This window comes from Maylandia zebra, linkage group LG5 (genome assembly GCF_041146795.1).
Source record: "Maylandia zebra isolate NMK-2024a linkage group LG5, Mzebra_GT3a, whole genome shotgun sequence".
Classification (NCBI taxonomy): domain Eukaryota; kingdom Metazoa; phylum Chordata; class Actinopteri; order Cichliformes; family Cichlidae; genus Maylandia; species Maylandia zebra.
In genome coordinates, this window is record NC_135171.1 from 22,504,975 (window position 1) to 22,527,248 (window position 22,274).

At 43.2% G+C, this 22,274-nt stretch overlaps 1 protein-coding gene across 3 annotated transcripts in view; it reads right to left on the bottom strand.

Moving 5' to 3' along the window:
• Positions 1–1,491: 1,491 nt before the first annotated feature.
• The window catches only part of celsr2 (cadherin, EGF LAG seven-pass G-type receptor 2), a 68,546-nt gene continuing 47,763 nt past the window's right edge, over positions 1,492–22,274 (bottom strand). Inside the window, exons 6-34 of one of the 3 annotated variants that reach the window (XM_004544782.3) lie at positions 21,806–21,963; positions 21,223–21,386; positions 20,813–20,938; positions 19,065–19,234; positions 18,501–18,680; positions 18,304–18,417; positions 17,961–18,117; positions 17,637–17,778; positions 17,425–17,545; positions 15,738–15,921; positions 15,517–15,618; positions 15,295–15,389; positions 14,026–14,235; positions 13,625–13,808; positions 11,296–11,614; positions 10,988–11,155; positions 10,790–10,913; positions 10,503–10,703; positions 10,242–10,416; positions 9,095–9,207; positions 8,774–8,856; positions 7,889–8,015; positions 7,688–7,798; positions 6,465–6,595; positions 6,293–6,378; positions 6,019–6,189; positions 4,841–5,053; positions 4,539–4,761; positions 1,492–2,709 (exon numbers count right to left, since the gene is read on the bottom strand). In XM_004544782.3, the coding sequence (XP_004544839.3) occupies positions 2,703–2,709; positions 4,539–4,761; positions 4,841–5,053; positions 6,019–6,189; positions 6,293–6,378; positions 6,465–6,595; positions 7,688–7,798; positions 7,889–8,015; positions 8,774–8,856; positions 9,095–9,207; positions 10,242–10,416; positions 10,503–10,703; positions 10,790–10,913; positions 10,988–11,155; positions 11,296–11,614; positions 13,625–13,808; positions 14,026–14,235; positions 15,295–15,389; positions 15,517–15,618; positions 15,738–15,921; positions 17,425–17,545; positions 17,637–17,778; positions 17,961–18,117; positions 18,304–18,417; positions 18,501–18,680; positions 19,065–19,234; positions 20,813–20,938; positions 21,223–21,386; positions 21,806–21,963 (4,359 nt within the window). In that variant the 3' untranslated portion in view covers positions 1,492–2,702. Of the gene's footprint in view, positions 2,765–4,538; positions 4,762–4,840; positions 5,054–6,018; positions 6,190–6,292; positions 6,379–6,464; positions 6,596–7,687; positions 7,799–7,888; positions 8,016–8,773; positions 8,857–9,094; positions 9,208–10,241; positions 10,417–10,502; positions 10,704–10,789; positions 10,914–10,987; positions 11,156–11,295; positions 11,615–13,624; positions 13,809–14,025; positions 14,236–15,294; positions 15,390–15,516; positions 15,619–15,737; positions 15,922–17,424; positions 17,546–17,636; positions 17,779–17,960; positions 18,118–18,303; positions 18,418–18,500; positions 18,681–19,064; positions 19,235–20,812; positions 20,939–21,222; positions 21,387–21,805; positions 21,964–22,274 lie in introns of all 3 variants that reach the window. The other 2 variants (XM_012917504.3, XM_004544781.3) reach the window with 2 other exon arrangements.

Consider the following 22,274-nt stretch of genomic DNA (forward strand, 5'->3'; position numbering starts at 1 on the left):
AGCTCCAGACAGAAAGCAGGTAAAGAGCATTAGCACCATCTAGTGGGCTACAGCTTTGAGTTGTAATATTGAGAGACAAGTTTGGACAGTTACGGGTGACTCGTGACACAAAGCTCATACAGTACATGATAAGAAAACAAACAAAATTCATCCAGCTCCATTTAAAAGTCTTAACCTAGTCTCTCAGAAAAGTTTCCTAATATATTATAAATAATAAACAGATTAAAATATCTGAGTGATGAATCACCAATAACTGCAATCATACTTTCCATCAATTTTGTTTTTAGAATGATTATTTTAGCCTTTATTGGACAGAGGTCAGTCAAACCCAGGCCAATTGTGGTCACCTGTGCAAACAAATGATCTATAAAAACACCTTTTATGTCTGTTTTGTGGTAGTTAAATCTTAAGTTAACCTGCTTGTCATCAGACCATGGTTCACGACCAGATCAGGATATTTGGTGTTACCGTATATTTTTATTTCGGTATAAACTTGACTATGCGTCTGTTTTTAAATACATAAACACAAATCTGGCTTTTTTATTTTTGGTGTCTGTTGTTTTAAAACACAATCAAACATTTTTCTTGTGTGTGGTGATTTTATAGAAACAGACCTGAACTTTAAAGCATGAACTTAAAAACAAAAATGAAAGGAATGAATGACTGTGTTCCCAGCACTCAGTTTTTTCTGTCTGGCAGCTCATCTCTGAGAGCGGCCTAGCAATGACGCCACTGTTAACCCTACAATCCAAAGGTTAGAAAAAACAAACACAGTTTTTAAAAAATGAAAAATGTACAGTTAAAAGGTTTACCAGTGAAATAGCAGCTCGCATGTCTAGCTTAGCTTAGCATAAAAAGCAAAAATAAAACAACATGACTCCCAACAGGCCACATGAGGACCTGGGACTGTTGTGGAAGCCCTTTCTAATAAGGGTGCGGCCCTCCATGACAGTCCGAGCTCCTCATGTGGCCCTTTAGGAAAAACTAATCGCCCACCACTGCCATGGCTTTTCTCAGCTGCCTCTGGACTGCTGTGGGTGGAGGTTAAAGTCCCCACTAAACACTTAATATATAAAGTAAAACTATTGTTTTTACAATTTGTCATTTTAATGTTAGAAAAAACACGGAGATAACATCTGTTTCAATAATCACAGCTGTCAGGCTGAGCTTCATTACCATTTTTATCTAAAATAACCGTTTCCTGGCTGTGGCTCTGGATGACTCATTTTTCTAGCTCTCAAGACATAAAATCACGCGTTTCCAAATTCCAAAAAGATTCCAGTGATGTTCATTTATAAGAACACAACAACACTCTAATTTTTAAAGTTACAGTGTGTAAGTGTGATCAACTCTTTTTTTCTTTTTAGAGAATATAACCCATGCGTGACAGCTGCAAACAGCTGTACTGAAGGACTATCAAACTAACACATCTGAAACGCAGCGTTACCTGAACTGGCTCCAATAAATAGGCCAAAACGACGGGAATGGTAGAAAACAGTTTAATCAGTACAAACAGGAGCGGCAGAGTGAAAGACAATCCTCTGTTTGGACACCAGTGTTATAACACCATGACTGACGTGGTAGTGTTGGCATGAAATTTATACATTAAACTCATATGGTTGGTAAAAAATGGCTTCACATCAATCTCAGTAGTTACTCATATGAGACTTTTTTTTCTCTCAGATATCAAGAGTATTTCCTAAAACCAAGGTCTGAACGTGTGTACATATTTACTAACATTTAACAATATGTTCTCAATTCATTTACAGGCCACTCTGTACAGTAAAAATGAATTACAGCTCAAATTTGCATGTATTTAATTACTTTACAAAAGACACAAGCTTCGCTGCTAGTCTATAAAATACAGCTGTTTAGTCACTGAACTCAGATGTGTGCGTCCCTCGGATAAAACAATGAAAAATTCCCACGTCCGTAAAAAAAAAAAAAGATGTGCTCTCAGTGGCTTACAAAAAAAAGTGTATCAAAAGTCCTTTGAGTCTTTACTTTTTAAGCTCTGCACATACAGGTTTGTTCCCACCTGTGGCCTCTGGAAACACCCTTCAGTAATCAGTAGCTTACATGGAGAATCCAGGCAGATGCAGTCAGTCTTAGTGAGCAGCTCACGGTCCACGAACACGCAAAGAGCCTTTGAGGACGACCCGCACTCGAGCGTGTTGCGTCTCTTGGATATTTTCAGGCCTGTAAAACCTCAACAGCCTGAGTCTGAAGTCATCGAACGTCAGACGGGCAGAGACGGCAACAGCTCCAGTGACCAGAGAGACGGCACAAAACACAGCAGTAGATGAAAATGGAAAATTTCCCTGAATGTTTGCAAGTGTACAACTAAATGAGCCTGAAAGTATGACTTCTTTTTATTATCTGTCATCAAAACGATATAAAAATCCTGGAAAAATAAACAAAGTTGGAAAAAAAAATGGACCACCAGCCAATCAGGACAGTAAATCAAAAAAAAGTGCATTTCTTCAAGTATGTAAACAAAACCATTTCTGTAAAGGGAGAGTGAGGCTTGTTGTGTGAGGGTGCGGGCGGGGTGGTGGCGCAGGGACTCCTGAAATTTTGGCACACGTGTATGAACTCGCACGCACACATAAACTCCTTCAGATGACGAGAGGGGAAGGGGGAATTCCTTCTTTCCACAGTTTATCAAGGGGGAAATCCAGTGCTTCCTGTTTGCAGTCACTCTATGACCTGCAAAGACACACCCCTCCGTCAGCAAGGTCACATGGAGGTGTTGAGGTGGCTGCTGGGAAAACAGGGTGGGTACGATGAAGATGAATCAGAGGATGATGGGATGGAGAGACAAGTGTTGGAAACGAATGCAATAAATTAAAAAAAGGAAATAAAAATGACAATGAAACACACACACAGACAGATACACACACAGATGCACACACGGGCTGTGAGGGGTGACCGAAAAAATGATGCACCAATCTGAAGACAGTGATCCTGATTGTTTCTGAATGAGGATCAGAGCTTCATGGGATAAAACTAAAGAATAAAAATCTGAGATTTTTGGAAAGAGAAAAAGGGGGTAAAGAAGGCTGGTTAGTAAAGTGGAATTCACACTGCTGTGAATAATGACTGCATCTTTAAAGTACCTTTTAATGAATACAAAAGTGTTTACGTCTGAACCAGCCGCGGGCCACTGGTTTTATACAGTTTCATAGTAAAAGATTTCCTCTCTTCTTGCTGCATCTCCAGGTTTTTGTCTACATGATCACAAATAATTTCTGTGCCTTTTTTCAAATACTTTTAATGTGCAAATTTGACGATCTGTCTCAATCCTCTTTGCAATGAACCTTCTCCTAACTGGGAAGCTTTTCTAGCATCCGTCGGTATCAAATCTTTGGCCTGATTTGTTCTCCTACTAGAACAAGAGTAGGGTCACTTTTAATTTTTCTTAACAGCTGCTAAAAAAGACTTAATAAAATCCTATGGATACTGTCACTATGTTTACATTTATGGCACTAAAGCTTTCATTACCCTGTGAAAATCGTCACCTATCACTGCGTTTACAGTTCAACTGACTTCATGATCAGTGACACTGAGACGCCATTTAACAACCTTAAACTAGCAGTTTTATAAATGTGGTATTTTTGGCTTGTTGTTCCAGAAATCTCAAACTGTGTGTAAAAACCACACTTAAGAGTACTGTGTATGAGTCTTGAGCCCCACTGTTATTTCTGTATATGTTTTTAGACAATAGCTGCAGCGATTTATTGAAACACGCAAACATAAATGTAAATATAGCAAAAACAGAGTTTGTACAGCTTTTAACGTGTTTCGAAGTCAATATTTGCTACGATCTCCTTTATTCTTCAGTCTGAACTCTCTCTCTTCTGGCCATAATTAAGACCTCGAGAAAGTCTGCAGAACTCAAAGTAAAATATAAATGGGACTCAAGACATTTGCGCAGTATTATTCACATGTTGCACATGCACATGTTGTCTTTGCTTTATTCTGTACTAGTAAGATGTGTTTGCGTGAAACACTAAGCTGCCTTAAAACAATGACAGAAAGCTGCCGATGTCCAGAACAGAGAAAAGGAGTGATGGCAGTAAAACTCACATCTAAAGTAGAAAAGTTCTAAACTGCTCCTTTAAACATGATGGCCACAGAAATTTATTACATATATGATATAGTGATTAATCCAAAAATATATTGATCTTTAAGGTTAGTGGCTATAGTGATAATATGTTAGACTTAAGTGAACTCTTTGAACCCACACTGACTTTCACTGTGTACAGGATATCAGGAATGGTGCTGTCTTCCTTTGGTTTCACGTTAACATTTAAGCGGTTCGAGTGGAAACGACACAGACTACCAGGAATGAAAACGACCACTGATGGCAGCAAGACTCATAATTTGACAGACAGCTGAACGAAACACTGAACGACTCCAGCAACAAACAGCGGACACACACGTAGGCGACGACGCTGATGCGTTTGCATGAGTGAGTTTCCCTTTTCTCAGAATCTGATGCTGGTTTTCATCTGTATCGACTTCCTGATACTCACTCTGATCCCGATGAGTCGCCGTCCACTGTCCCCGCCTTGATGCTCAGGGCGACCCCGTTCAGCTGGTCAGGCAAGCTGCGTTTAGCCGAGGCCGCTCGACTTTCACTAGAGGAAGATCCATGAGGGGACGCCGTACCCGGAGCGTTTTCGCACAGTTCATTGTTGATGCGGTTGAAGCTGTTCCTCTCCACGATGGGAGAGAGCTGCTTCTTCTTTAGGATCCCTGGACCGGGGTAAGATTTGGTTTAGCTTATTTATTTAATAATGGTCAAGCTAAAGCTCTGAGGTTTGGATGAGCTTACCTTTGTGAGGGTGGGCGCTGAAGTTCGGCAGACTAGGCAGCAGTACCGTCACGCTTTCCTTTGTTCTGTCGTCTGATAATAACCGGGGGTCGCGGACGATTGGCTCGTGATTGGCCAGCCCTTCCATCTTCGCTCTGTCTCCACCCGTGAGCTCGCTGTCACTCGCTGTGGCAGCGTACTCTCCGGGCCAGTACAGCTTATTCAGACCGTTGTCTGGAAAACAAAAACACACAGAGTGAGCTCAGCTCCTCTGATGGGTTGATGTTCCTGCTTTACAAACATGTATTCTTGGTCCTCGTAGGTGAACATACACAAATGTAAAGATCATGAAGTAAGAATCCAATTTTCTTATACTGGATTCTTATTATACATGTACACAAATACACACAAATTATACACTTTTCTTTCTGGAACAATGTCCTTTGGACAGATGAGACCGGAGTGGAGATGTTTGGTCATAATGCATATCACCATGTTTGAAATCCAAACACAGCAGATCAGCCCAAACACCTCAGACCAACTGTCAACCACGGTGGGGGGAGGGTGGTGATTTGGGCTTGTTTTTCACGCATGGGACCTGAGCAGTCACAGAGTTGCTCATGCATTCCTCTCCTCTGTCCGACGGCTAAAGCTCGACTGAACACGTGAACATGCAAAAGAACAACAACGCCAAGCAAAAAAGAAAATAAAGTAAGGTGTCGCACCGATTCAGACCTCAACGCCACTGAAATCCTGTGTGTGACCATAAGAGAGCTGTGTGTAAATGAATGCCAGCAAAGCTCAATGAATAGAAGCACCACGGTAAAGACGACTGAGGCAAAACTCCTCCACAATAATGTGAGACTGAACGTCACGCAGAAAACTATTACCTCAAGCTGCTGAATCGCGGCGTGCATTTCGCCTTAGGTAAATAAATACTGACCCATTGTGTCGTGTCATGGTTTTTTGATAATCGCAGCTTGTATCGACCTCATTTTAAGACCTGCTAAGGACTACGTAACTTTTTTATATTCCTTCTAAGACTTTAGAACAGGGGAGGTGGTACAGCCTGTCCTCCATCCTTACATAAGTGCACTTTCTTTTCACTCTGACTGTTTGACTGCTTTTCAGAAAGTAAACCATTTTGTGGTGTGACTTTAGTGTAAAGGCAATGCATGTGAACAGGTTCATGTGAGTACCTTGACTGAGTGGTTGGGGTCTGTTGGCGACATTGGATGCCAGATTTTCCCAGCATTCCTCTGGCGGGAGGGGGCCCTCCTCATCCTCGCTGTCAGAGGAGTGAGTGGAAGCGTAGGAGCCGCTCTGGTCGTCCTCCAGAGACAGGTCGCTGTCCGAGTCGCTGTCGTGATCTAAACATTGACGGGTTAGCGTCAGTGAAAAACAAATCCAGTGACTCCATCAGTGCAAAAGTGGGAAAGTGAAGAACAGATCTGAGGAAAATGAGCACGCTACCGTCCAAGTGCTCCTTAGTTTCATGGAAGAGCGACGTGTGGTCATTGAGAGCGATGTGTGCCTGACTGTTACTCAACCCGTCGTCACTGAGAAGATGGAAACAGTTCAGTTCACTTACTCAGTCCGTCACTCAGCACACTGATAGTAGTTTTTTATTAAGTGGTTTCCTCACCGGAGGACAAATGGCACGTAGCTCTGCTGGCTCTTCCCACTCTGCATGGTGCCGTTCAGCGACACGCTGGATTCGCCAAAGGGGAGGTGGTACAACCTCCCGTCCATGTAGTTCGTGTTGCATTTATAGCTCTGGAATTGGAGGCAAGAGGCAGGCAGAGAAACATGTTATAAAAATACGATGCAGAGTTATTTCAGATGTAAAGAACATAACAGGGAGTTTATTGTTCCTGCAATTTTTTTGTACAGATGCTAAGAAACAAACTTGGATCAGAGAGAAAAAACTTATTTTCTTGAAATTTATTCTCTAAATAATATTTTAACTGGTCTGTCATGTGAACTTGTCTCTGTTTAGTCATTTGAAGGATATATCACACTTTAAAAGACTCTAAGTGAAGACAACATTTTCACCCTTTCTCCAGTAAGCCACCGGATCTATCTCTAAATCTACAATTGAAGAAGGTCTGTCACGAATCGACTGTACAGCCACACTGGAGTATCTAAGAGAGGCCTGGCAAGAGGATCTCATGCAGAAATCACAGCTCCAGAGCATGTGCACACGTAATCAGTTCGTGCCAGATGTAACAGTTCAGGATACAGCACAGATCCCCCTTTCCAAACTCAGATCGTCTATTTCCTTCCTGATCAGTGCTCGCAAACACCGGCCTCTCTGTCTCTGTTTTTGGAATGATGAGCACAACATTATACTTACAAAAAACGTCATATTGAAACTGAGTTTCATCCTTCTGCCTGAAAATCAGTTTCAATATGACTGATTTTCAGGCACAAGCATAGGTCTTTTTGCTAAGAATATCCATTCAATATCTGAGTGAGTATTTGTCTGTGGATTACATGCCACGCTCCAGTTTACCTGTTTGTTTACAGCAACAGTTTTACGGTGAGGTAGCGCTCTTTGGCACAGATGAATGAGATTTATTTTTCTTGTTTAGTAGAGTCAGTCATTTAGGGCGGAGAATAAATCCTCCTTTTTTATAAAATGTCAAAAAAAGCTCAAAGCTCAGTCTGTTGGGAACAGATGGTGCAGTATCAACAGCATAACTGATATCTGAGATAATTACAGATTTATTTCTTTAACAACAGCTGACGCCATATTTTAGTTTTTTTTTTTAAAGAAACTCCAAATATGACATCAGCCTAACTACGTATCCCAGAGGTGTCAAACCGAATGAAATATTTTCTCGCCGCTTATTGCGAGGGACTCACGGAGGCCTTGGATTTGATCATGTGATCGGGTCGCTTGCGGCTGCAGCAGTATTTCATAGCGTTCCTTGCTTCTTTATTGAAGACAATACGGAAGAAGAAAACAAAGGGACCCTGGAGTTGGACGACAGGAAAAGGTTAAAGGTTAGCAAAAAGGCACAACTGAGCCTTTCAAGCAGTTTCAGGGTGAACCGATGGGCTCACCTGCACACAGTTGAAACCAGCGAACAGGTAGTGGAAGATGATCATGTCGCTGTTGACGGAGAGCAGTGCGAGAAAACACGTGACTGAAACCAGGAAGAGGACACAGCCTGCGGTCTTCAGGCCAGAGCTGCAGCGAGAGGAAGCACAAAGAGGAGTTGGCGAGGAAGGACTTCTGGAGTGACCAGTGACCTGACTCAGAAACCAACAACAAGAATTCAATGCAACACACGGAAAAACAGAGCAGCACATGGATCTGAGGATAAAACAGCAACAAAAACAGCAACGATAAGCATGCCGAAGCTGTGTGCCTGAGATGACCATATTCTCTCTATGACATCATACAGATCCAAGAGTAGAAAAAAACTGTCTGAAACTGAGTGCTTAGAGTGGCCTGGGTCAGGGGATTATTGCAGAAAATATAAAAAAAAAGAACATGCACAGACAGCAGCTCCCGAAGAGCAAGGGCTAGACTAAAGATTTGATGTTTTATGATGTTTATATTACAACATGCTGATGTCAGCCTCGTTTCTTTTCTTTTTGGAAATACCCAATAATGACATCTGCACTGGTTTCATAGTCCCTGGGTCCCCGACCCTGGTTCAGCTGGATGTTTCTTCCTGTCAAAAGGGAGTTTTTCCTCTCACTGTCGCCAAGTGCTTGCTGATTGTTGGGATTTTCCCTCTACTACTTGTTGGGTAATTTTCCTTAAATTTACAGAGGCTTGAGGTGACTGGCATTGTGAACTGGTGCTGTATAAATAAAACTGAATTGAATTGTGTTGCTAAACAGTGACTGCCTATGTACAAAAATTTTCCTGTCTAAACATCCTCTAATCAGGTAGGAAGTAAACGGCGCTGGTGTTGAATGACAGGCCGGGACACTCACACACGAGACTCTTTCTTCTCGATGCTGTGGTGTCTCAGCGAGCAGGAGGCTCTGGACGACAGGATGTACAGAAAGATGTTCATCTGTGGATACACAACACACCAGTATGTCACTACTGGCAACACAGCAGGAGTTTGTGACAAAACTAAAGTAAAGTGAAGGTCTGCAGTGCAGCATGTTAGAAGAATAAACAATAATTAATGTAGCGTGAAAATGCTATGCACGCTGCTGAGGTGACAGCTTTACCTCCGTGTCTTTATATCTTTTAGTAAAACTACAAGATATTCATGTGCGATTGGATGGATGGATGCAGGTACTCACCGACACCACTATGGCGATGGGTCCTGCAAAGCTCCAGATCAGGGTATCGTACATAGACAACCAACAGAAATCAGGGTTTCCATAGCCTTCGGGGTCCAAACCCACCGCCAAACCTGGAGTTGACCCCAGAAAAAATAGACAGTGTGAAAAGTTTGTTTAATTTTTGTCTTGATTCACTCTTTACTGAAACTATTTTTATCTCCAGAGGATGATGTCACAGTGAAAGTTACTAAAGCTGAATAAATAATGACTTCTCACAGTGTGGCTGGGTATATAGACACGTTCTGTGGGTTTATAATCTGTACAGGAACTAACTGAATTGGCTATTCAACGAAACTAATTTAACTGTAAGACTGTTGATAATGACCAACTTGTACATCTGATATTCAGACCCCCGGTTTGATCCTGGGAAGAAACACAAATCTCTTTAGTTGTTGTGGTCCTGGGTCAGGTTTGTCGCATTAAGTTAGTTAAACTTCTGCGATATTGATCTGGTCAGTTAAGTAGCAGAGGGTTGTTTCAGTTTCAGCTGCTTTGGTTTTAATGAAGTGAATAACAGGTGGACAGATTGATATCCCTGAAGTTTAACTGACTTTGTGTTATACTGTGATGATCGAGTGTTCCCTTCTTTCTTTAGCAGTGTACATTTATAGAAAATCCTTCTGCAAAATAAAAATGTTGGGAAAAGCTAAAAGATTTAAAAAATGACTTGATTCAAAGAAATGTTGGATGGATCAGTGTGGAAAGACTTTAAAAATAGCCAACAGCTGACGGCCAGTAATAATAATATAATTGTGATTATCTAAAAAAATCTGATCAAGAAAGGTGACCCTGTAAAAAAACACCTTCCTCAAACCTTTTGCGATGTCTTCAGCTCACAAAGCAGATATAATGAAAAAGATCATTCAAAGATAATTCAAATTGGTTTGTTATTTTTATTATCCACTCAGCTTTATTTTAAAAAATTAATTTGCTTTTAACGTCTTTGTGATTGTGTTTGAGACGTGTCTGATTCTTTTCCTCATTTCTGCTCCCGCTGTCACGAAAGACGTTATAAAGGTTTAAGATCCTCGTTATTCCACTCAACACACAAGCTGGGTGGAGTGGTTTTCCTTTGTCGAGTGGGTTTTTAATTCGAGGTTCACACCTGTGATGAAGGCAGGAACTCCCCAGCCAATCAGGTAGTAGAATCTCATGGGTCCATAATTGATGTCTCTGACTTCGCTGATCATGCGGTAAACATGCAGCCCCTCCAGGAAGAGCCAGGAGAAAGTGCAGAGGTAGAAGAAATGCAGCAGGATGGCGATGACTGTGCACACAAACTGCAGAGCGAATACAGAATGATTAAAACTTTGGGAGCTCTCAGAGCCGGAGGGAAGAGGTGAGAGACGAGAACCAAAGCGCTCACCGGGTTGTCGGCCTGGTTGATGCCAAGGATGAAGATGAGCTCTGAGAGGAAGAGAGCGGTGGCTCCATTGTTGATTATGCTCGTCTTGTTGCACTGCATGGCTCTCAGGCAGAGCAGGAAGATCGCGGTGAGGAAGAGGAAGCCCAGCGTCACGCCGGCTGTGCTCCACGTCAGGATTTTGATGGGCAGGATCTCTCCGTTCTGGTGCGTTTAGAATGAGAAAATGCGACGTTACAGTGAGGAGCAACTCTGATTCTGATCACATGAGAAGTGTGAGTGTCACTCGCCTCCCTCCTGGAGATATCCATGAGAACCGCGAAACTCGTCATGTGGTAACACTGGCAACTGATGTGGGTGCTGTTTCTGAAAACCACCTCGCAGCCTTTCGCCGACCAGCCGCCGCGACCAGCTCTGACAGACAAACACAAACGTGAGCACAGCACAACCTCGCCCGGGCGCCCCCATTCACTTACAGCTGCACTCACAGTATGGTGTGGTTCCAAAAGACACAGATGGGTTTGGAGCGCTCCTCGGTGGCGACCAACCGGAACTGCACGGTGATGGGTTTGTCCAGCGCGTGCTGCAGCAGCGCGTCGTTGTCGTGCACAGTGATGCTGACCACCGGGGTGTTGATGACGGGACGCTTTGGGACACTGAGGCAAAAATACACGAAAGAAGAAATAGTTTCTTTTTTCTCTCCTCAGGAAAGGAAATGAAAACGACTAAAAGCAGCAGCAGATTAGCCTCTTTATACTTTCTACACTCTGAAAAAAGTCAGAATAAGTTTTATTACCGCAGACTTCTCTTATCTGGATCGTAGCTCTCGGGCAGCAGTGAGGCCAGGCTGTGAAAGATGATCACGCTGGCGACGGCGTCCTGCTGGCTGTCATCGGGGTGGCGTTTCTTCCTGCTGGCCGAGCGGTTCCTCAGCGAGGACTCTGGGAAGACGTCCAGGTGTCTGTGGCCCTTCGTTTCCACAGGTGGTTGGAAGACGGAGTCTGGGAGGGTGACAGCCGTCTCCAGATCCGCAGGACGAGGGCCCCTCAGGGACTGATAGCGCGGCAGTTTGGCGCCGGCGAAATTCATCTTTTTCAAACGGTCCACGGAGATGACTGCAAAAACCAGCACACGGGGAAGGTCAGAGAACGCTGCTTCAAAACGGGCTTCGCCGTTTTTAAGTTCCAACAGTTAATCTGAGAGAAACGAATCTGATAACTTTCTCATTTTAGATTAAAAAAAAAAAGAGGACGTCTGAATTTAGGGCTTTTGTTCAGTTCATTTTAATTTCCTCACATTTTATAAACCATGCGATTTATCTGTGAAATAAGAAGTTTAATGGAAATAAAAGGACATAATCTGCTAAAACCTGCGACACAGAAGAAGGCGAAGGATGCTTTCCCTGTGACTGAACTGATATTGTTCAAAATCTTTATAGAAAAATCATCAACACAGCCTGTTTTTAATCTGTAAGTATGAGAACCATACTAAGTGTTTGTTTTTAAAAATAAAGTTTGACCTTATTTTATTAAAACAGAAAACGGAGCCTAACAGGAAATAAATATTCCCAGTTTTTACTGTCATTTTTACCTCCACGTACCTATTTTGTTGTCATGTGGCGGTTCTTTTTTCTGCACACAATAACTGCTAGCTTTTCCACGCTTGAGTCACATGCACAACTTTTTTCTTGCTCTTATTTGCTTTTTCTTGTATCGTTTTCGTCCACGCAGCAAACTGATCAGGTATTGAACTCAACCTTTATTTGATCTCGACTACACATGAATGCTGTGATTGGGGTTTGCACCACTGCCGGTTTCTTCATGGCAAATTCTGCTTTAACAGCTGTGACGTGCACGTTAAACGGTCTTTACTGTGCCTGATAAGAACTCTTACACAGATAGCTCAGAAAACCTCACAGCATGCGAGTGGGGAGTCATGTGTGAAGCATTTCCAGCAGTTAAAGGTGTTTGAAGTGCTCCTGTTGCGTGCAGCATGTGTCCTGATCACGGCAATGGCATTATTATTTATATAGCAAATTTCATTACGTGTAAACTCAATGTGCTTAACATAACAGACAAAAACATGCACACAGTGATTAAATGTAAGCTGGGGAGAGTAAAAAGGGTTCGAGTTTGTTCTTGAATGTAGACGCAGCTGTGACTGACCTCAGGTCAGCGAGCAGCTTGTTGCAAAGAACAGAAGCACAGTAACTGAAACCCTGACCACGTTTAGATCAAATTCTGGGAACATTTAAAAGAGTTGCTCTCGTTGACCTGAGAGATATAGCAGGGAGGGGTGCTAAACATAAGGCCCCGGGGCCAAAATCAGCCTACAAAAGACTCCAATCTGGCCCACTTGACAGCTTTGGAACAAGTGAACGAGGGCATAGATTTTGGACTTTTAACTATATTTTCATTACTTTTTCCTGCTTTGACCTCCCTACAGCCATTCAACCATTCCTATTACATCAAACTAACAGACATCTACTATAAGAACTACTATAAAAATGTGTCCACAACAATTAAAAACATTTCACTGTGAAATAACAAAAACTTCCTGTTTTATACTTACAGGACATTCTGGGCAGTGAGCAACCAGGACCTTTTCTGTAATGTTTCCACATTTTTTCTTACAATTTATGATTTCTTTCATTTACTACTGCTGTTTTTATTTGTTATACAGGAAAACTGAGATGCACTGTTGATCTCAGTAAGTGTGCACTTCTTTATATCGATAGAAAGAGGCCCACGATGTACAGTGAGTCTGATATCCCTGTAGCAGGGTTATGGCGACTGAGCGAGTCACAGACGTACTGGGGGGGTCAAACCATTGGTGGCTTTATAAACTAATAGAAGGATTTTAAAGGTAATTCTGTGTTTAACTGGGCATGAATGAAGTGACTTCAGTACTGGGGTAGTATTAGTCTGATGATCTGAACAGTCCTGCAAATACAGCACTACAGTAATCTAACCTGATATGAAAGCATGGACTAATATCTCACAGATTAAGATTGAGATAAGAATTTTCTTTTAATATATTCTTTGATATATTTTTTAAGTGGAGTTCATTTGTGATGACAGCTGTGACAGATAAGCTGAAAACTTAGGGCACTAAATATTGCAAACCTATGTTTGGTGTGACAATGGTGAAGGGGCTGAGGTAAGTCTTCCTCATGTTCTGCGCCAGTGTGTTTGCGTATTCCTCGTAGTGGCGCAGGAGCGCCGCCGTGCCACCCTCCGTGTGCTGGATCAGCTCCCAGTGCTGCCGTGTGTCTGGAGACAGGATGGCGCTGCCCACTCGGACCAGATTCTGTCAGAGAACAGCGAGAGTTCAGTGTGACAGGATGTCAGAGCAGAGAGTGAAATGAAGTGTGATGTACTCCCTGCAGATACAACATGACAGGCTGTGATGTCCAGCCAGGCAGGACTGGCCTCCTGTTTCCAGTTTTGTGTACTGAAACAGCCACAACAGAGCTCTGTTCTTGCTCTCCGTCTGTACGAGTGTTAGAAGTGACGTGGTTGTTCACCTCTGTGAAGTGGACGTCCTGTGTGGCGGTGAGGTTGAAGCCCTGCTGGCTGCTTTCATGTCGCAGCAGACTCTGCGTGAGCCGGTAGGCCACTTTCACGTCGCTGCCGTAGAACTTCTCCGTGTGCAGCGTGGCGTTGGCCAACATCGCCGCCATCTGCTGAATGCGCCCAGACTCGAGGAGCGAGGCGTTACGGAAAAACTTTTCAGACTGAAGAAGAAAATAAATAAATCAATTTTCACAAGAAAAGAAATCCCAAAGACAAGTGTTAGTAACACAGAGATGAGATTTAAAGTGTAAATGTCTGCAGGTCAGACGAGATTAAAACTGAAGCAACGCCTTTGTTGCCATGCATGCTTCATTACTAGTGCCCGAGATGAGGTGGAGTGCCTGTCTCACTGGTGCAGATATAACAAGTCGACAAAAGAACTGATCACATGACTTCAAGAAGAGAAAAATATGAACATTAAGCCTTTAATTATCAGTGGGACGTGTGGAGAGGGTCACAGACTTCTCCTGGGGCGTAAACACCACAGAGGTGGTTAAAATAATAAAGAGATTCACTTGAATTCGACTGAATTCAATTTTATTCCAAGTCCAGAGAAGTGGAAGTGTTGCATCAGGAATCGAACATAAAATCTGCACCAAATCAAATAGTGGATCTGCCCACTGGGGTGAGCGATTAGGAAATAAGTGGCTGAATGTACATTCATTGATTTTTCCCAGAGGATGAATCCGAGGTTTTAATGATCCTTTGATCTTTTCCTGTATTTTGTGACGTGTCATTGCAGCACTTATCAGTTATCCCAGGAAGTAACTGACTTTTCCTGTAGCACCCCTGGGAAGTAGATTGTGAACACTCCTGCTCTCAGAAGCATCAACCATACTGACTTCAGCAATCGCCTGATTTATCCTTTAGTGAGATTTTGTGTGAAACATTTTGAGAAACATTAAACAGACCATCATGAAATCCGGTCCAGCCTCCGATGGGATTAATCACATTAGCTTTGATTTATAACCAAACACCTGCAGCCTCAGCTGGACTTTATTAAGTGCCGTTAATCTGCACAACACATACGCACATATTTAACAGTGTACCTAACGAAGAACAGTTTTTTGGGACTATCACTTTAAGCCAGTGATGCTCAGAGCAGCACCGCAGAGCAGCAGAATGAAAACATTGTATTTCTCCTCACAAATGAGGATGATGTTGTAGAAACTGGAAACTGACTTTAAAATTTAAAATAGTGACAGAGAGAAGCTACACACCAAAGCTTTCAGCTTGCTGAAGGTAACGGAGGTGCAGTTGAAGAGATTAGGAGGCAGCCAGCCCTTATGCTCGTCACAGTGTCGAATCGCTGTGCCTGGGAAGGAGGAGAGGGAGCGTTATCGCATGAGGAAAAGGCTGCAGCTGAGAGAGAGCTTGAGGCAAGTTTCATATAGTGCCATTATTATATGGTAATTTGATGAGCTGCCAAAAAAACATCATACCGAGAGTTCCTTTGGGACAGGGAACTGCTGCAGGGAGACCAAACTTAGTCCTGGGCCACCATATCCCAGCCTCGATGGCCTGAGGGCAGCTGTCATATATTACTAAGAGAGATGGAACAGGAAGGAGATGATGAGGATAAAATTAGAACAATATCTAATGTATTTGTACCTATAATGAAAAAAAGGGACTTGATGCAAAGCTGTAATTAATGTGTTCTGACCTTCACAGCCGTTAGGGGTAACCTCAGCAAACGGGTTGTCACAGCGGTCGCACTGACGTCCGATGACGCCGGGTTTGCACTGACACTGGCCGCTCTCTCGGTCACACGCTCTGGAGAAAGAGCCGACCGGGTAGCAGTCACACAGCAGGCAGGTGTCGCTGTCTTCAGGCCGGTAATGATTGTCCTGCAAATGAGAATTCTTCCTTAGCGCCACGGCAAGCTCAAACCACACGCTCAAAAGCATCTGACTGCCAGCAGACAAGTTGTTCTCCCACCTGGATTTTTTCTAGCCAGAGAAAAAGGTGGAAAACGACGCTACAAACCTTCAGCACACAAAATAAATCTTTAATTGTCCCTCAGCGCAGTGCAATGCAAAGCAAACATAGCTGTAAAAATGGATCAGCGCTGAATGTTGGAAGATGTATAACGACTGTTTATGAAAACAGCTTCTTCCTTAATATTAAGCCAGTCTGCAACACGTGTCGTAGAAGTGTGCAAGAAACCAAGTTTGGACACAGATTCAGAGGTTTCACATGTTCCTGTGAGGGCCACATTTGTGCAGCTCTTTCTTCATTTCTCAGGAAAGAGTTCCCATAAAGCAGCAGACGTCTGATGGATGTCTACAGATTTCTAATGTGTGTTTAGAAAGCATAATTATAGGTGTACAATAATGTGCTTTAACTATGTAAAGCTCAAAGCTTGCAAAATAAAGTTTAAACTGTGGGTTATTTTTCAATTTGCACACAGTATAAAAACTGCAGCAAGATTTTAGGAGTCACTTGAGAAAGGATCATGCTGAAAACAAAATTCATCAGTTTAGACTTGAGAAAAAGAATTGCTGATGCTCAAAAAGCAGCAGATGGCTATACAAAGTTATCACAGTGATTCCAAGTGTCAAGAACTGGAGTGAGAAGTATCATCAAGATCAAGAAAGAGAGCTAAAGAGCACAGAACGAGTCTGGCAGAGGAAGGAAGGGAAATACTTCAAAGACTCTGGAAAGAAAACTAGTGAGAGATGAGTCTAAAAAACTGGAACAACTGCCAAGACAGTGAGTCCAAGTTGGGAATTATAGTGTTAAAGCAGACTCACTAGAACCCTGCAGGAGTGAACTGAACGTATCAGACCAAGAAAAACTCCACTTCTGCAGAAAAGACATCTTCAAGTCAGACTGAAGTAATGAGAATATAACATGAAACTAGAGCTCCTTGACCACAGAGACGCTGCTTATGTTTGGCAAAAGAAGGGAGAGGCGTACAACCCAAAGATCAACGTCCCCACAGTGAAACACGGTGGAGGGCGTATCATGCTGTGGGGATACTTCAGTGCATTTGGAACCTGGAGGGTGAATCATGAAGGAAAGATGATTTGTGAAGGTTTGGGGTCTGGGTCGTCATGATGTCTTGCAACGTGACAAAGACTGCTGGTGAAGAACTACCATCAGAAGACCAAAGTGAGCATTACTCATTGGCCTGCACAAAGACCTGATTTTAATCTAACTGAAAATCTGTGGGTTAACTGAAGAAGACCATCAAATCTGGAAGAGATTGAGAAGAGGCTGAGAGATTTGCTAACGAAGAATGGGCTGGGATTGTGTGAAAGTTGTTAAAAAATGCACATCTTGTATTTATTTGAGTGGACATGATGTGCGCTTTATTACAGATGAATGCATCGGGGATGCTAGCTCACCTTGCAGCGACACTCTCCGCTCGTCTTGTTGCAATCAGAATCAAAACCCTTGTCTGTCTGACAGTTGCAGGGGCCGCAGGTCTTGTGACCCCACCAGCCTCTGGGACACGGCAGGTCGGTCCTGTGGACACAGACATTACAGGTCAGTTGTCCTGTCTGCAGTGCAGGAGGAAGAACACTGCAGTGTTTTACATAAATGTGGAAGGCTATACTTTTTCTCGCAGTAATTGCCAAAGTAGTTGTTGGGACAGTCACAGGTGTAACCCCGAGAGGAGCTCGGCTTCCTGGTGCACGCTGACTCGTGTTCACAGGGGTTCAGCGAGCACACGTCAGTGCAGTTGGAGCCATAATAACCTGCAAAAAAATAAAGCAGGTGGGGACTTTCAGTAAATTGCAGTCGCTCGTGGTAAAAACAATAAACAACAATTTAAAAAAATGATTATTCATTTGAACTAAAGATGAAAGACAGAAACAGAATGATAAAAAGGCAAAAACATGTTACGTTCGTGGGTTTGTGATCATGTGACGAGACTGACCATTGATGCACTTGCAAGAGTGGCTGTCCCAGTCGTCGCTGCAGTAGCTGTTCGACGGACAGGGATTGGAGCTGCAGGGATCGGGCACGCTGCAGCCCTGCTCCACGTTCACTTTCCTCGCCTGAGAGAGACTCACAGCTCCGCCAACACGCAGACCCTGCAGGGAAACAACCATACATTCAAGCAAAGGGGTGAAGCACAATGTCTTTAAACTACACAAACAGCTGTTCAGACAAATTCAAATAAAGCTTAATTTGAACCAAAACTTTAAAACATCAAACTGAACTGCTCGCCTTCACGATCACAAACGCAGACATGAATGTGGTCTGCAGAGAGGACAAACCTGTATGCAGCCGCGGAAGCCATGCTGAATTTTCCCATCAGGCTTTGCCAAACCACCTACGCTCACAGTCTTCAATTTGGAGTCCTGCAGCTTTCCATCCACATCCATGCTGGCCTGAAAAGGAACACGGCAGTGACTTCATGGCTAAAAGCTACAAGAGTTTCATTTATAATCGCAGCTAGAATTTAATAACTCACCAGGTAGAGTCCGTGATCTAAAGATAAAACAGCCTTATGGTAGCTTGCCGCTCCCCCTGTTATGCTGATATCCAGCTGCAGATGATGCCAGTCTCCGTCGTTCACCAGCACCTCCTCCACACGGGAGAGAGTGGAGTCTTCCCCCCTGTGCAGCCCCATCAACACACTCCCACCACGCAGCTACAAAGACGACAGCAGGAGGGAGACGGACACAGGATGAAAAACTGACCGCAAAGAAACTGCACTGCAGAAGATAACAACCTTTGAACAGCCTCCAGTTCAAAAGATCATCCCTTGTGTTGCAGCACATCATAGGTGTGCAGGGCTGGAAATAGACTGAGTTATGTAACATCAAAGAGGCGCCAGTCGAGACAAGCTCAAAAAAAAAGAACTAAAGTTAGAATAAAGTTGAAAATGTCCCGTGTTTTGGGACATGTTTTCTCTTAACATCAGAGACTGCAAGCTTCTTTGCAACCCATCATCACCCCAGCTCCTCCTCTCCTATTAAATCGCATATCTGCTTTGGTCCTGACAGGAAGTGCGTTTCGGATATGTGGCTCTCACCTGCAGTGTGAGGTTGTGCTGCAGGCCAGAGGAGATGTGAAGCAGCGTGCTGCTGGCTTGGCGTGTGCGGAACATGAGCTCCACATGCCAGGGGACGGAGGCCGCCACCGTGGCGAGGTTATTCCACTGCAACAGGCTGTTACCCAGGAAACGCAGTGGGTTGGCCATAACTACAGAAAAAGAGGGCAGAGACGAAAACGGATGACAAAAATCACATGACATACTTCAGGGTAAAGAGAGCGAGTGGCTGAAAGGCAGAAGGGGTGATGCTGAAAATGAGGAGGGAGAATTTCACAGTAGCTGACAGAGGGAGCCATTACTGTCAGAAAGGAAGCTCTCTGCTGCTTTTCTTCAGATTTTAGCCAAAACTGACTGAACAACCGTCACTCTTTGAGGTAAGAAAAGAGACGTAAGAGACCTTACTCTACAGATCTGCTTTCTGAAGTGCAGCTTTTTAGAAATTCTAGAAATGCTTCCATGGAACAGATAAGATGACTCTGAAGTTATCTCTTTTCAACTCTGATTACATTTTTTGCTTTTTTGATCATTTTCTTTTTTTCATTTCAAATTCCAACACGCACTGAATGAGAAGTTTCCTCGGTCCCTTTAGACGCTGAGAAAAGTGACACAGAAGGACACTCTGCTTTATGTGGAGCAGTTTCCTCATCATTAAGCTGTCTCTGCGTGAAGTGAAGTAAAGCACCTGAGTCACCCAGGCCCTGAGGATTGATTATCGACGACAAATAAACCTGACACACTGTGGCTGCATGAGTGAGATACAGAGAGAGAATCTCCAGTTAGATTTCAATCATTTAGATTCAAAGTAATATAAAAAAAACCTTCATTGAACACCTGGTTACCTTTGGCAGTCGTCATTTATGAATCCATATTTTGTGCATCGAGCTGAAAGCTAAGAAATATATTTTTCTATTGATTTTTTCTGGTAAATGTCAGAGAATAATGTCAGAGAATAATGAAAAACGGATGAAAGTGACGGATAGCTTCACAAATCTCAAGGCACTAAAAACTCCTTTATTTAAAGTATGCTAAAATTTCACATTATTACACTAAAGTCGGCCCCACTTCCACACTCTCATCCTCACTTTTCCTTCACACGTGTCTGTTCTTCACAGCACACCTGTCAGCGCAACTCAGGAACTCCTCACTTGTTCTGCATGAAAGAACCAATAAATAACCCCACCCAACTTCTTGTTAAAACAAAGGTGTTTTTTGAACATTTTTTTTCCCTGCCGTCTCTTCTAAAGCTCGTTTCTCTTCGGCTGTCTCTTCTCAAATTCCTTTAAACCATAAATCAGCGCAGACGACAGCTGTAGGAGATCGAGTGAAACATAAAGAGACGCTGGACAGAAATATAAGCTACATACTGTATATATCTTCAAAGGTTAAAAAACATTAGTATTAAACTGGTTCAACATCATGTAAACCAGAGAAAATTCAACATCAAGCAGATTACATTTAAAGTTCGGTCCTAAATCGGGCGTTTAAGCTGCTGTAATGAGATCACTTCACCCAGAAAGCAGCTATCAGTGTGCAGTAAAACACTCCAGACTGCTCAGGCTTTTTTCTTTGTTTGTTGGCTTTTTCGGGCATTAGCTGCCGCCTCCACACTCACCTACAAGTTCACAGACCTCCATCACAGCTGCAGACAAACTCATATCTACTATTATCTTATGTCTGAGTGTCTCCCCCTCCCTGATGCCTCGCTCTTTTCCACTTGACTCACTCACCTCTTTCGCAGTTTCGTCCTCCAAACCCAAGTGGGCAATCACAGCTGAAGGAGCCCCACAGGTTCACACAGGTTCCTCCATTCAGGCACGGGTTATTGTTGCAGAAGTGTCTCTTGGCAGAGCATCCTTGAAGGGCAGGAAAATAAGAGGGTAATCCACCCGTTTGATCTATCCTAGCTCATTATTTCATCAGTAGAAAAGAGTCAGATGGTAATAAACTATTCATAGCAGGTACAACAATCATTTCCCACTGACTCTACCTTCCCCGCTGCTCTCATTATAGTCACTGCTGTTTCCTCTGCCAGCTTTTCCTCACTTGGCTGATCTAACAGTGTGCACTGTTTGACTGCAAAGCTTAGCCAGGTTTAAGAGCTGAACTAAAGGACAGCGAGCTTAAAAACAATGCATACCTGGCAGAGTTCCATTGTTAGCGATGAAGCTGGCCATGTCTATGTGCTGGTTGTCAATACGCAGGTTCTTCATGCAGCCCACAAACTGCTGATTACGAACAGGAAAATCTTCTGGAAGTTTAGGGACTCCTCCGAGGAGCAAGGGGCCCGTCAGATCCAGAGACCTGACGACACAGAACCGTGAACATACATGCACCCAGAGCATCACTCTGCCTAAACCAAAACACATCATCAACAGTAATGTGGGGGGTATGGGGAGAGAGGTGGTGAAATATTTATTACAGGCACGGTCTTGCTGTGTTATTTTCCCTTGGGAGATAAAAAAGGAAAAAAAAGGATAAATATTGCAGTAAATGGAGAAACCAAAGCTTAGCTAACACCCCGCAGATGTGGAACCTCATTTCAAAACAAGTTTACTCGAACTACTGAGGTGAAGGCAAAGATAGTAATAAAGTAAATGGCTGAGATCAATACAGAAGTAAAGAGAGACTACACAAAGCAAAGGAAAAGAGGGTTAGTTACGGTTTATCTCTCGATCTCAACAGAACAGCTCTTTTCTCTGGTGTATCTGTTGCAAACTTACTTTTTGGACCCTGATTGGCTGCCCTGAGCAGAGCACGTGTAGTTTCCAATCATGTGCCCAAACCTCAGGGCCACAGAGGTGTCGCAGTTGTCCACCGTCACTACGACGACCTTCTGGTCTGAGGGGCCCTGCGGGAGGCCGGCCTGGTTTAAGATTGGCTGTAGAACGAAACAAACTTGTGATAAATTATGGGGCACTTTCTCCATAAGGTGGGGAGCACCGAAAATTGCTGCTTCTGGTTTTTCTCCTATCTTGCCAACTGAGGATTTAACTAAGAATTTCACATTTTCATCCATGTTCACAGGGATTTGGAATTTTGCCATTTTTGTATTGCATGTCAGATATAAATGAGAATTACCGACAAAATCATGAACCACAGAAAAGGAAAAAAACAGTATTACCATGTTGCTATTTTTGATAGGTTGAGGTATTTTTGATCACTCAGCATTCATAAATAGCCTCAGAAATG